This window comes from Rattus rattus, chromosome 9 (genome assembly GCF_011064425.1).
Source record: "Rattus rattus isolate New Zealand chromosome 9, Rrattus_CSIRO_v1, whole genome shotgun sequence".
Taxonomy (NCBI): Eukaryota; Metazoa; Chordata; class Mammalia; order Rodentia; family Muridae; genus Rattus; species Rattus rattus.
In genome coordinates, this window is record NC_046162.1 from 42,338,907 (window position 1) to 42,353,367 (window position 14,461).

General features: G+C 51.2%; 1 protein-coding gene across 1 annotated transcript; it reads right to left on the bottom strand.

Annotated features, from left to right (window-relative positions):
• Positions 1-2,437: 2,437 nt before the first annotated feature.
• On the bottom strand, positions 2,438-14,033 carry P2rx5 (purinergic receptor P2X 5). The gene is given in 14 exon segments (XM_032913456.1): positions 2,438-3,383; positions 3,385-3,429; positions 3,891-4,058; positions 4,719-4,801; positions 6,884-6,949; positions 7,066-7,159; positions 7,426-7,559; positions 7,929-8,067; positions 8,351-8,431; positions 8,586-8,682; positions 8,768-8,843; positions 9,320-9,391; positions 9,937-10,087; positions 13,496-14,033. Coding segments are annotated over 14 exon segments (1,431 nt in total). The 5' UTR covers positions 13,633-14,033; the 3' UTR covers positions 2,438-3,295.
• Positions 14,034-14,461: the final 428 nt, after the last annotated feature.

Sequence of the window (14,461 nt, forward strand, 5' to 3'; positions counted from 1 at the left end):
GGTTCAAGGCAAGCCTGGGCTACAGAGGAAGACCCTGGAGGTTTTGATTCATTGGTTTTAGTTGGATTTCTTTTCTTTTTAGTATAAGCTGGTTTCCCTAAGATGAGCGAACTGCCTTATCAAGGTTATGCAGAAGGCAAGAAGTCGGGAGTGGAAGAGGGGAAGGGGAGGGTACAGGGCAACCCTGGCAGAGTGGGCAGCCCTGTAATGGACTGTAATAATATCCATGGTCTTTCTAAGCCCCCTAGCACCCTATTTAGTTCATGGTGACAAGTGTGACCGCTTCATGATTAAGGTTTACCACCCACCAACCAGATTGGAAGCATGTGAGGACGGGCCGTGGGTATTGTTCAACAATACAGGATTTAGTCCAACACCTAACAAGAGCAGGACGCATAACAGAAACAGTATTTACTAGTTTACTGTTTTACTAGTTTATAACTAGTAAAAGGCATTTTCATTCAGATATAAAAAAAAAAAAACCACAAGCAGTCTGACTGCCCCCAAGCCACTTCAAAACTGGGAGGAACCAGCCAAAGTCTGCACAGCCATGACCTTTGAACCCCTTGTCTTCTCCTGAGCGAGGAGCTGCATGCTGAGTTTGCTTTAACAAATCAGCTGCCTACCTGGATCACCCAGGTTTTCACTTTCAGAAAGCTGAATGGCTCAGTGACATCCCAGATGTCCTGAGGGGTCAGTCCTGCTCTGAATAACACAAGCTCCTTCCCCAGTAGCAACAACTCTTTTCTACCCCTCTGTTTTTTAACTTATTTTGGGTTTTTCCAGACAGTCTCTCTAGCCCTGGAACTTGCTCTGTAGACTAGACTGGCCTCAACTCAAATTAAGTTGTTCAGGAGCTAGAGAGGTGGCTCAGTGGTTAAGAGCACTGACTGCTCTTCCAGAGGTCCCGAGTTCAATTCCCAACAACCACATGGTGGCTCACAACCATCTGTAATGGGATTTGAAGCCATCTTCTGGTGTGTCTGAAGACCGTGTATTCACATATATTAAATAAATTAAATAAATTAAATAAATTAAATAAATAAATAAATAAATAAAAATAAATAAATCACTTGTTCTGCCACTCCATGCTGGGGTTAAAGGTATGCACCATCACACCAGGCTAAAACCTTTATTTTACTTCTTAGGTATGGGTGTTTTGCCTGCATGTATGTCTGTGCACCAGTGCATGCCTGGTACCCACAGAGGCCAGAACATCTGATTCCCTTGGAATTAGAATTACAGGAGGTTGTAAGCTATCATGTGAGTGCTAGGAATTGAACCTGGGTTTTCTGAAAGAGCAGCCAATGCTCTTAACCACTGAGCCACTGAGTTAGCTCTCCACCCTGGTTTTTTTTTCCCCCTAGAGCTGAGGACCGAACACAGGGCCTTGTGCTTGCTAGGAAAGCGCTCTACCACTGAGCTAAATCCCCAACCCCTGCCCTGTTTTTTAAAAGGGAACCTCACTATCTGTTGCCAAGGTTGAAATTTCTGGCTCAGGTGACCGACCTCTACCTCCCATATGCTGACACTACAGATGTGTACCACCTCACCCAGCTACCAGACGCTTTCTGATTACCATCTGCAAGGTCCCTGCATGTGATAGGGTACTTCTCAGAAGCACCCAGATATCCATGAAATAGAGGAAAGTGAGCCCCCTCCCTAGCCCTGTATTTAAATGTGTCCCAGGTCTGATTTTGACAGGGAATTTGGTCTTACAGGAATAGATCATTTTCTGAAGGAATGGCCAGGTAGCTAGATGCTCCTCAGAAAGATGAAAGGATTAATAGAAAGAAATGTCTTTTTCTCATTAAAAACAAACAAACAAAAAGTTCTCACTATGTAACCCTTCCTGGCATAGAACTAGCTCCATTGGCCAGGCCGTCCTCAAACTCAGAGATCCACCTGCCTCTGCCTTTCAAGTGCTGGGATTAAAGTTGTTCACCACCATGCCTGGCTACTTCTATGGTTGTGAACCTTTAAATTTTGAATTAGATTAGGTATTACCTCATCAAAAGTGAGCATACTGCTGTCTTCCACGTGGAGATGGGAAGCTAGGCAAAACACCCATACCTTAGTCCCAGCACTGAAAAGGCAGGCAGTTATCTGAGGCCAGCCTGATCTGTATAGAGAGTTCCAGGATAGCCAGTTCTACAGAGACCTCTTGTCTCAAAACAACAAAAGCAGGTGGGGATGGGAGAGGGACTCTCTTGGCCTCAGGGCAGCACGTGTGAGCCACCCAGATTGACATTAACAATAGTGTGCTTGCAAGTCACTTTGAGAACTTGGAGAAACTCAAGTGGGTGGGATTAGGGAGAGGCCTGCAACCCTCCATTTCTGTCAGGCTCTCCGGAGAGTGGGTGCTGGTTCATGGAACCCACTTTGGGTTCCATGAAATGAGATGCAGTGGAAGAAGGAACACAGGTCAGGAACAGCCTTTCAGTGAAAATCATCCTTTATCTCAGCATATCAAGGCTGAGCTTCTGGGAGCAGAAGGAAGTCAGACAGAGACCCCCAGCACCACCAAGCAGCAAGAGCTGAACCGCACAAGTCCATCTCACCTGGGCAAGTCAGTTTTCCAGAGCTACTCTAGGCTTCGGGTAGTGGCTGGAGCAGGCTAGTGGCTTACTTGCCTCCCCTCTCCAATCTTACCTAAGAGCCCCGGGAGTTTGCTCTTCCCTAAGTTATTTTCCAGGTGCCTCCTTGGCCAGCTTTACATCTTACATCTGGGGGCGAAGCTAAGTGTCTCCTGGATGTCATCCAATAGCTTTTTCTGAGCAACCATCATTCTTGTTGGGGACCTGTCAAAAAGTCTGGGCTAGAGGCTGGAGGAAGCCAGGCTGGTGGGGCTGACTATGATGTCTCTGGTGAGAGTTAACATGTGTGCCCTCTACCCTGGGGCCAGGTCAGCATCTCAAGCCTCTCAGGTCAGGCTAAAGTGCTGCATGCACCAGTAAGTGTGTAAATAAACGCATGTGTAAATGCCTGTGTAAATAAACGCATGTCCAGCGGGCTCAGAGTCAGGAACGGAAACCAACTGAAACCCCAGGCCTGCCCCTTCCCTGAGGGCCTGCCCCAGGGCCTCCTTCCTGCATCCTGAGCCACTTAGGCCACCAGGAGGCCTTCCGTGAAACAAAAAAGTTTGCAGCAGGATCCCACCCTAACTGGGTGGAGTTGAGGGGCTTTTCTCAGAAGCCTCATCCTGAGCAGGCCCCACCGAGATGCCTCTCGCCAGTTCAGAGCTGTGGCCTGTCCTGGCCCAGTCATCGAATCTGTTCTCTGCCGAGAGCTCTGGCTACGTCTTCACTGGATGCAAGATCTGTGACTGCTTCATGTTCACGATGGCATTCTCCTGGAGGCCGAACCTTGAGGGAGTCGTGCACAGAGGCAGAGAGGGGGCAGTCAGGGGCTCTGGCAGGCATGGCCTTTCTGAGGCCGAGTAGACAGCAGCCACAGCCTTTCTGTCAGTGAGCAGGAAGCCAGCCAAGGAGAAAGAGCACTGTCCTAGCTGCAGCTCAGACGCATGACAGTGTTCAGGCTGAGGACGGACGGACTCACAGAGCCTCCGACAGCAATAGGAAGCTGTGCTAGACAAGCAAGGCAGACCTGCAGGTAAGGAGCTCAGGCGGGTGACCAGGCAGTGACAGCTCCAGCTCTTAGAACCCCTCAGGCTGGCCTCACTGCTACAGCCCTCAGCCTCCACCTCTCTTTACTCTGCTCCATCCCGACCTGTTTCTCAGCTTCTTCCCTGCCCGGACCCAGCTCCCGGCCGGAGGATGCCCAGCCTTAGCAAGGGGGGGAACGGGGTTGTGAGAAGGGCTAGCCTAGGCCTGGGAGACTCCCTCTGAAGCGAATGCCAAGCACACCCTCTGCAGAAGGTAGTCCCTCACCTGGCAGGCTCCAAAAGCACCTGGCAGTTGCTATTCTGCTTCCTGCCACTCGGGGCCAGTTCTTGGGACTGCTCATCCTGACGAACCCTCTCCAGTGGTTCTTCCTCAGGCCGCTCCTGCTCCATCTCGTTGGCCTCAACCTCAACATTGGCATCCTCCTTCTGACCCCTGCATAAGATATGTGCACAACCTTCTTGGGGCACTGACAGAAAATTGCACCCCAAGTTGAGCCAGACTCCTTCCTCCAACCAAGCAGCCTATGGCCAGGGGGGGCTGGACCAGCTAGGTTCAGGCTGCATCTGAGGCAATGCACACAAATCACGCAGGTCCATCCTGCACCTATAGCCCAGGTTGCCCGGGGCTGAGGAAGCACCTACTGCCTGACCCAATTCTTCATTCTGGTCCCAGCTCCTCCAGAATTCCTTCTCCAAGACCAAGGCAGAAAGAAACCCTTTCCCTTCCTGTCACCGCAGACCCAGCACCCTTCCATGCTAAGTGCACATAGACACACACACATTTCTTCCTTCCTTCAACCCCAGGCCTCTAAGAACTGAGTCCATTTTGTACAAACCAGTATTCCCATCTCACAGATGGAGAAACTGAAGCCCAAAGAAGGCATGGGGTATGTCTAAAACCCTCCAGTAAGATAGATCCTATAAAGAAATCTGTCATTAACCCAGGGAGTCTTCTTCCCTGGGTCTTCTGAACCAAGTTCAGTCTTATAAAGCAGATCCTCATAGCACACCCAACCCAGGACCAGCCAGATGGGGCTCTAAGGCAGAGGCTGGGGGAGATCCTCTTGGGCCACAGGGAGGAAGGTTAACTTACCTCACTTTCTCAAACTTCTTGTCTCGGTAAAACTCACTCTTCCTGATGAGGTAGATAAGTACCAGGTCGCAGAAGAAAGCCCCCTGTAAAAGAGTTGGGAGCTATGACTCAGAATCCTAGCTTCATGGTGCTTGGAGCCTGCAACAGCTCAGGAGCAGGGCACCACATGAAACAGGAGCAGACGGCCCGGAAAGGGGAGATGTCCAGGAGCACAAAGCCACTCCATGGCATACAGGCTAGATTGGGGCAATGCTGTCTGATCCATGGATCAAGTTCCGCTCTCTGCCCTGACCGGGTCTGATAATGTCAGCATGCATTTGCTAACAGTCTACCACCAGCCACATGTGCACTGGCGTGCCAGAAGGATTTGGACTACTGAGGTCTGGGGACGCCTATGCTGCTGGAGACAAGTGGATTAGGATCCGGGGCCACTAGCACTGTAATGGAAACAGAACTGGGAGTCAGTGGAGCACAGCATTCACTCGGCCTGGGGAGCAGCACCCAGGCTGTCTTGAGAGCTGAACTGGAGGCCTGGGATTGCATTACATGGGGAAAAGCAAGCTTGTCATCACCAGTAAATGCCACAGGGCTGTGTGGAAAGAGCAAAGGATGCTTCCCATGGGAGAACCAGCGTGTCTGAGGATGCTGTTAGGGATGCTGGCCCTTTATGGGGAGGCACCACAGTGGCAATGCAGTGGTTCGGAGAGAGCCTAGCTAGCAGGCATCTTAACCTCAACAACAGGGATGCTACAGCCCTGGGCAAGGAACGGAGGATGCCTGAGCTAACCCAGTTGGGGCTGACTAAATCACTGAGCACAGGCGTCAGAGCAGGGTGTTGTGTGTAATGCCTGTCTGCTCCAGCAGAGGGCTCCAGCACAGTGGAGCATACATGTCTTCCTCAGCCTCCAGAAATGTCATTCATCAACCTCTCAATACTACTCCTTCTCTCAGCCCTCACCACCATCCTTGGCTGCTCCCATTACCTTCATTTCATGGCTGTGTTCTCAGACTCCAGACTTCACCTACCTCGTAAGAGAGCTACGCACGCACAACACAGCCAGGGATCCTAAAAACGACCGCCTTAGTTAGGAATGCTTGGGATGCTAGTTTGGGGACCACTCTTTGGTTTGGTTTGGTTTGGTTTGGTTTGGTTTGGTTTGGTTTGGTTTGGTTTGGTTTGGTTTGGTTTGGTTTGGTTTGGTTTGGTTTGGTCTGACTTGGTTTGGTTTGGCTTGGTTTGGTTTGGCTTGGTTTGGTTTGGCTTGGTTTGGTTTGGTTTGGTTTTCAAGACCAGGTTTCTCTGTGTATCCCTGGCCTAGACGAGGCTAACCTCAAACTAAGAGATGCCCCTGCCTCTGCCTCCCAAGTACTGGGATTAAAGGTGTGTGCCATCCCTGCCGGTTGGAGATCACTCTTAATCCCTGTCAAGACAAGTTTCTCAGTCTCAGTGCAAAGTCAATCCTGGGTCCTGATAGAAAATCCTTCAGTGGCTGCTTGGGCCGCCCAGGCAGAGGGAAGAGGTTTTGGGGAGCCATGGCAGGGAATTTGGCATGAATAATGACTTCCAAAACTCCCACATTTAACCTCCTCCCAGAAGCACCAAGGAAGTACCATTTGCAGGAAGCCCTTCCCTGCACTCCAGCCATTTCCCACCGTAGAGGCCGCTAAACACCCACCCCAAAGGATTACAAGACCGTCTCCCCTGCTTCTCATCCTCTGAACTACAAGTTCTCAGCTGGAGACCCGTTTTGAGCAACCCAGCTGTGAGCTACTGACACTTAGTGAATAGAAATCAGGGATTCTTAAACACAGTGCACAGAACACCCCCAAAGCAAATAAGTCCCTGGCCCCAGCAGTGCCCAAACTGGCATAGCCTAATCGGTTTCCCATTACCAGAACTGGAGATGGAGATTTTTAGACACAGGATCCCCAACATCCTAGCCCATGGCAGGACTAGAGGATGATCCACCCGTGTGCCACACTTCATTTAAGCTCACAGCCAGGGTTACAGGCAGTCAATGCCCTCTGGGGCAGTTGGCAGGGTTTAAAGTCACCTTTGTCCCTGTGACCTCAGGCTCGCTGTGTTCTGGGCTCATCATGCTCCTCACAGGCAGTTAGTGACTTCCCTTCTCCCTAGGAAACCAGCAAGGCAGGGGGATACTCACAGCACCCATGAGCGCCAGCCCAGAACCAATGTTGATGACTGTGGGGATGATGCTGAATTTTCCTGCCTGTGAGACAGAAACAGACTGATGGGTAAGGCAGGGTGGACAGCTGGATCCCCAGGGGCTCTCCAACCTCCCTAACCCAGCAACCACCAGGCACTGTAATGAGAAGATCCACATACCTTGCCATTAACTATCACATCAAAGCGGATGCCGTAGGCTTTCATCAGGTCACGGAACTCTACCCCATTAGGGTCACGGTAATACCTGGCGAACCTGGGAGACAGGGCCCGGGGAAGCACATCCACCTGTACCTTTTCTCCCTGGCAGCACAAAGCGACTGCTTTGGGAGGATTCTCAGCAATCCAAGATCCTTCAGGGGTGCGCCCATACCTGCTCACTGAGGCAAGTACAAAGACTGGGCTTCCCCAGCATGCTCAGTACCAACCCCTGGACCATGAGAAAGAGCACTGGTGGACTTGACCCAGCAGAGGAGACAGAGCAGAGTCAAGGTCACCAAGGAGCACGAAAGCAGTCATTACCTGAAGTTGTACCCAGAGGAGATGGATTGTGTGTGTTTGTTGTCCAGGCGGTTGAAGTAGTAGTGTGGGTTGCATTTAGAGGCAGCTTTATCAAGGTCACAGTCCCATTCAATATAGATTCCTATCACACCACCCTTGATACAAGAGACAGGGTGAATGCTAGAGTTATCTGTAGATTGACAGAAGTCAGAGCAGCCCTTTATGAGAGACACGTGAGTCAGCCAGAGGTCTGGCAGGACCAGGCTCTATATACAGATGAGCAAGTGTCCTTGGAACTGTTTCTGACCATGCCCTGGGCTCAGAAAACAACCTAGCATGCACCAAGTCCGTACCACTCACCACCCCAACTCCCACTGAGTGCCTGACACAGCCAGGCCATATGTGACAACTAATTCTCAAAATAGCTCCTAAGGACAAGTGACAACTCAGGATCACCTTGGCCCTAAAGGCCCCTCTGTCTTCCCCTTCTCAATGCAGTGCCCAGGGCTCCAGGGAGGACCCACCTTCAGGGCTATGTCCTGGAAGTCTGCCCCTGCCCAGCGGACAATAGACCCCAGTCGGAAGATGGGACAGTAGAGATTTGTGGAGCTGAAGTGACAGGTTTTCAGGAAATGTTTGTTGTCTGTTTCTAGTACATTGGCTCTGAAAGGAAGCCATGACATGAGGGTGAGACACTTTGTTGATGAGCCCAAGCCCTTTGCAGGAGGCAATGGGCCCTGGGCCAGACATGACCTCCCCCCAGACCTCAGCTTGAATCTTATTCCTCTCAAGAACAGAGACCACCCCCAAGCCAAGAAAAGGCACCCCTGTTTACTCAGTCATGTAAACACACACCAGCTTCAGCACAGCTTCAGCACAGCTTCAGCACAGCCACAGGGAAGGCCCTCAGCCCACCTCCCCCTCCAACAGCCAAGCCCCCACCTACTTGGAGAAGTTGAACTTGGGGAAGCGAATGAAGTTCTTTATGAAAATGGTGAAGCCTTCGGCATCCTTTAGAAGTGGATCCCTGAAAACCAAGCCAGGGAGACCTGAGCAGAAGACCTGTCCCCCACTCTGCATGACTCCCCTAGACCTATGGAGCGGGGAGGCCTCTGGCCTCAGGCGGGACCCACTGTGTAAGAAAGACTGTGAGAGCAGCTCCTCTGGGCCCACTCACTCACGTTGGCATGGACTTTGTCTCCACTGGGCACCAAGCAAAGATCTCACAGGTGCCCCGGGTAGAGTTCCCCACCCGGAGACAGCGGCCAGTTTTCAGTCCTGCAGGGGAGAAACGGGAAATGCTGTGGGCTTTCCTGTCCATGTGTGTTTGCCCTGCTCCAGCCTAGCAACTCCAGGCCCTCACCGTGCCCAGCTACAACGGACTCCCCAGCGTGACAGTCATCGTCCTCAGAACACTCGCCATCAGGGATGCCTTCACGCTGCAAGGAGAGAAAAGGGACCTCCTAAGGTTTCCCCCAGCCAAGGACCAGGTCCCATCAGAGGCCGAAGAGGGCTTCACCCGCTGACCTGAGGCCACATGCCCTTTGAAAACCTATTTCTCAGGCTGGCAAAGTGACTAGGTAGTTAAAAGCATCTGCCTTGAAAGCCTGACGCCCTGAGTTTAACCCCTGGAAACCATGGTGAAAGGAGAGAACCAACTTTTGAGCATGAGCGCATGCACATGTGCGCGCACACACACACACACTCACACGCACGCACGCATGCACTCACGCACACACGGAAATGTAAAACTTAAAAAATAAATAAATAAGAAAACCCATCTCTCTCCCAAAGCGTGTGGTAGCTGGGCAGCATCTTGACACCCTTGGAGCTAGCCAAGCCCCTGCTCCAGGGGGCACTGTCACCACAGCCAAGGGCTTCCCAACCCTCCCACCGCACACATGCCGAATCAAACCTCAGCGCAGATGCCCTGCCGCTGGTTAGGAGTCACGATCAGGTTGGTGACCACGAAGAAAACGTTCTCCCCCTGAGGAGCCAGACAGAGTTTGAGGAATCCCCTCCTGGCCTCTCAGGGAAGATTCAGCCTGGTAGAAAGTGGACCTCTGCATGGGGTTGAAAACAATGGGGGCCACAAAACTGGGGGTCGTTGTCTATCTGTCTGATGAGCCCATACTTTACAAGTGGACGTCTTTTTATGGGGTGGGGGTCACTTACAGCTTCACAAACCCCAAGCACTCATCCCATAATTCTTCCCAAACTTCAGCCCTGACTCTACACCAGGGCAGCTATGAACAAGCCGGGGAGCTATTCCTAAGGATGCTGGGATATAAGGGAGGGGTTCTCTGCACCATGTCACTCTGGACCCCATGTGGTCTCAACAGACGCATAGACCACTAAGAACAAAAGAAGCCAGGCCTGGTGGAGAAAGACAGGGACCCCATGGGCGAAAGAACCTAGCCAGGGATTCTGTCTGCATCCTGAGCCAGGGAAGAGTTCTCTGGGTACTTTCCATGTGACCCACCCAATCCACACCTCACCAGCCCAGGTCCCAGGGACAGGTGGTGATCTGACCTGAGATGGAATGACAAAGTCTGCTACATCCCAGAGCCGTTCCCCAAGCATCGTGGTGTTAGTATAGGCCACCCCCTTGACTTTGGTGACCACAGCACTCTGCAGGGAAGTGTCAATGTCCTGATAACTCTTCTTTATCAGAAACACCCATCTGTAGAAATATGACCAACAGGCAGGCGTCAGTGCCAGGGCTGCCCAGGCCCAGGCCGGAGTGAGAACTATAGTAAGTGCTAGACTGGTGGGAGCAAGAGCTCAGGGGTTCACCTGTCCCACAAGCATGCATTCTGCAGTCAATATGCTAAAGCTGGAAAAGAGACTGTGGGAGGCCATCCTGGGTACAGGGCGAGATGTAGTTCACAGCCATCTGTAATTCCAGGCCCAGTTGTGACCTCAGGGATGGGGACCAGGCTTACACATGGAGCACAAACACACATGCAGGCAAAACATTCATACACATAGAATAATAAAATTAGTCAATCCAAAAAAGAAAAGAATTGCTGGGTGGTGAGGTAGTCTATCCCTTTAATCTCAGCACTCGGGATACAGAGGCAGGCATGTCTCTGTGAGTTTGAGGCCAAATGTGAGTTACAGGACAGCCAGAGCTACACAGCAAGATATTCTCTCTCTCTCTCTCTCTCTCTCTCTCTCTCTCTCTCTCTCTCTCTCTCTCTCTCTCTCTATATAATATATATATGAAATCCAAGAGTAGAGAGGTTGCCTAGCATGTATAAGGCTTTGTGTTAAACAGGAAAATAAATAAAAGGAAATTAAGTCTTTATTCTTTTATTTATTCTTTTAGACTACAAACATAAGCGGGGCCAGCAAGATGGCTCAGGAGATAAGGGCTCTTAACCTGTAAGGCTGATGTTCTGAATTTAATCCCACACCCATGATGAAAGGAGAGAACAGACTCCAGCATGTGCACTATGACATATACTTACCCATGCATATAATTAATAAAGTAATAAAAAATTCAAAGGACCGAAGAGGTTGCCCAGCGGTTAAGCAGGGGAGCTGAGTTCAGTTCCCAGTCCCTGCATCAGGTAGCTCATGTCCACCTATAACTAAAGTTCCAGGGTATCTGACACCCTCTGACCTCCATGAGAACCTGCACAGTGTACATAAACGTATACATCCTCATAAACATAAATAAAAAATGTTATAGTGCATATCTTTAACACTAGCATTCAGGAGGAAGAGGCAGTCCGAGCTCTGAGTTTGAGGCTATCCTAGTCTCCTGAGCAAGTTCCAGGACAGCCAGAGCTACACAGAGAAATCCTGTCTCGCAAAACAAAACGAAATTAAAACATGCACAACAACCACAACAACAACAACAACAAAAAAGCAAAACAATTTGGTCTCTTCAAATTAAAAATGTTTATGCATCAAAGGGCAATGCCGTGAAATGCTGAGGCTGGCCTCAAACTCAGCAATCCTCCTACCTCATCCTCAAGAGTCAGAATTATAGGTGTGTCCCAGCCTAGAAGTGTGTGTGTGTGTGTGTGTGTGTGTGTGTGTGTGTGCTGGTGAGGTTGGGTACAGTTGGAAGCCGGAAGAGTCAGATCCTCTGGGGCTGGAATTACAGAGGGTTGGAAGCTAGTCCGTTGGGAACTGAGCTCCTCAAAGAACAGGAAGCAAGCTGGAGAGAGATGGCTCAGAGGTTAAGAGCCCTGGCTGTTCCTCCAGAGGTCTTGAGTTCAGTTCAGGGTAGCTCGTAACCATCTATACTGGGATCCGATGCCCTCTCCTGGCATCTACATGCAGGCAGGATGCTGTATACATAATAAATAAATCTAAAAAAAAAAAAAAAAAAAAAACAAGAAACAGCAAGCACTCCTTACCATCAAGACTTCGCGACTTCACTCTGGCCCCTGAAAAGATATACTTTGAAAATGGGGTGACCTGTGTCAAAGGCTAAGCACAGTGAGGCTAATACAGGGCAAAAGCTCCATGCACTCAAATCACTAACTGCTAGTTAGCGACCAGTTAGCTTAACCATCTTGGTGAAGCTGGGGAAACCAGTCAAAGGGATCAAAGGAGGAAGAAGCCCATCATGCAGTGAGTGCATGGCATGCTGGCCCCCAGGGAGTTACGAAGGTGTCAGCCAACGTGTGTCAGAGCTGGAGAGAGAGGGAGCCTGGATCCTAAACTGTCACATTTTCAAGGAACTCTGAGAAAGTTGTGATTTTTGTTTTGTGTTGTGTTGTTGTTGTTGTTTTGCTTATCAAGACAGTTTGTGGAACAGCCTTAGCTGTCCTGGAACTTGCTTGGTAAACCATGCTGACCTTGAGCTCTGAGATCCGCCCACCTCTGCCTCCTGAGGTGGAGGGATTAAAAGTGTTTGCCACCAGGCCTGGCTCAAAAGTTGTGATGCTTGAGCAAACCTTCCATTCTAGCCAAGAAGTGCTAGGCCTGGTCCAATGCAAAACAGTGAGCAAGCATTCAGCCTTCACTCATTCATTTCATACAGACTCCCGAGTGGCATCCCCAGACTTCAGGGAGTCAGAAGTAGACACTGAACAAATGACCAATCAAAATGGCTTTTGGAAGTGCCAGGGAGGGAGGGAGGGAGAGGGAGAACTCAAATCTGGACAAGGAGTGGTGAGTGGGGAAGGAAAAACTGTGGTGGCTGAGGAAGAGCAGTCCAAAGGCCCTGAGGTAGGATACTGCCAAGTGCCTCGGAGCTAAAATCCAGGAAACACTAAGAATGCAACCATTAGCCACGTCTATAATCACAGCACTCTAAAGGTAAAGGAGGCTTTCTGAGTTTGAGGCCAGCCTGCTCTACTGAGCAGTTCTAGGACAGCCAGGGCTACACGGAGAAACCCTGTCTCGGGGGAGGGGCAGGGAGTGGGTGCAGCCATTGGAAGAGGACAGCAAGGCTAGGCCAGGACTGCCCTCCCAGGAGCAATAATTGCACATCATTTAATGAGAAAAAGAAAGTGAACCGCAGCTGCCCACAGTGGCTGCCTCTTCCCACCTGTGCCCTCTTTTCTTCCTAGGAGCTAGGAAGGCCTCTGACCCAGCGTTAACTCTCCAACAAACTGCTCGTGAGCTGGTAGGCCCATATCCTGCTAGATGAGATGGCAACAAGGGAAAACAGTAGAGCGTCTGGACGTTGGAAAGGCTGCCCCTGATTTCCCGTGAGCTAACCCTGAGTTCCAGAACATGCCAATCTCATGAGTTGGCCCAACGAAGAGTAAGCCAGTAATGCTCAATGCTTATAAATAACCTGCTGGGGGCCTGGGCCAGCTGTCAAGCCGAGCTTAGAGAGGCCTCTGGGGGGGAGGGGGCGGGCAGCTGGAGCCCAGTGTCCTGGCATCCCTGCCTCCAATTCATGGTGTAATACTGGAAGCTCCAGTCCTAGGAGAAGGGGCTCCTACAGACAGCTTCAAACCAAGGTATCCTTTTGCCACCGCCCACGTCTCACGGGCAGTGTCCCTTTTTACTTTACCATCCTTACATCCAAGGACCCTTGAGGACCCACTCCTCAAGGCCCCTGTGTTTACACCTTCCCCTCCCCATGTCCCTTGCTTCAAAAGAGTGCCCAAGAACTCACATGAGCAAGTACAACAGGATGATGAGCTGCAACACCCGGTAGAGCAGCCCCACCTTCTTGCTCTTGGCGACCACGAACTTTGCAGTCTTATAGTCGAACAGAGACAGCACAAACCCCTTCCAGGCCGCCTGGCCCATGCCTCCAGCTCACTCTGGCGGCCGCCTCCTCCCGCTGCCCTGCAGCCAACCGAGCACTCTGTGTGCGCTGCCGCAGTCCCGGGGCGCGCGGCTCCAAAGGGCATGAGCTGGAGAGACCAGACGCGCAGACCCGGGCGCGAGCACCGGGAGGCCCGGAGGATCCCTGCCGCGGAGAGCTGGACTGCGGCGGGCGGCGATCGCCTAGCCTGGGATGCGGCCGCCTCCGCTGACACGGCGACACCACCCGGCTGAGCCTCCAGCCACTGGCTTCTAAGGACGCGCGCACGGAGTGCGGAGGAGGCGAGGGAGGGGAAGGTGCTTTCCAAGGCGTCTCACCCGCCCCTACCTCCTCCCACGGGACTTGCTCAAGAGGAACCCGGTGGGGAAATAGAGGCAGAATCCGGAAGGGACCCATAGCGCAGGAAATATAGAAGGAGGGATAGATAGTAATGACTGGTTTCCTGATTGCTCTGGCCTCATGCTTTATAGGTAGGTCCCTGGCTGCCTGTGTGTGCTGTAATCAAGGAGGCGTTTCCACCGCTTCTATGGCTGCGGATTTAAACCCTTTAAATTTCTAGGGTCAGGGATCAGAGGTTCCAGTCAGGTACTGTGGAATAGGGAGAGCTAGAGCACCAAGATGTGGGACCCTAACATATGTCTAGAATCTGAATAGTTCCCAAAGAAAAAGAGCCCAATGCCATCCTCTGAGGCTGAACCAAAATGGGAGGGAGGTGTGTGGAGCTGTACTTTGGATCTTGCTATGGACTGCCGTAGGTTGTCGTGGTGAGGAACTGTAGAATGAGAGTCTTCCTGTGGTATGGGTCTGTAG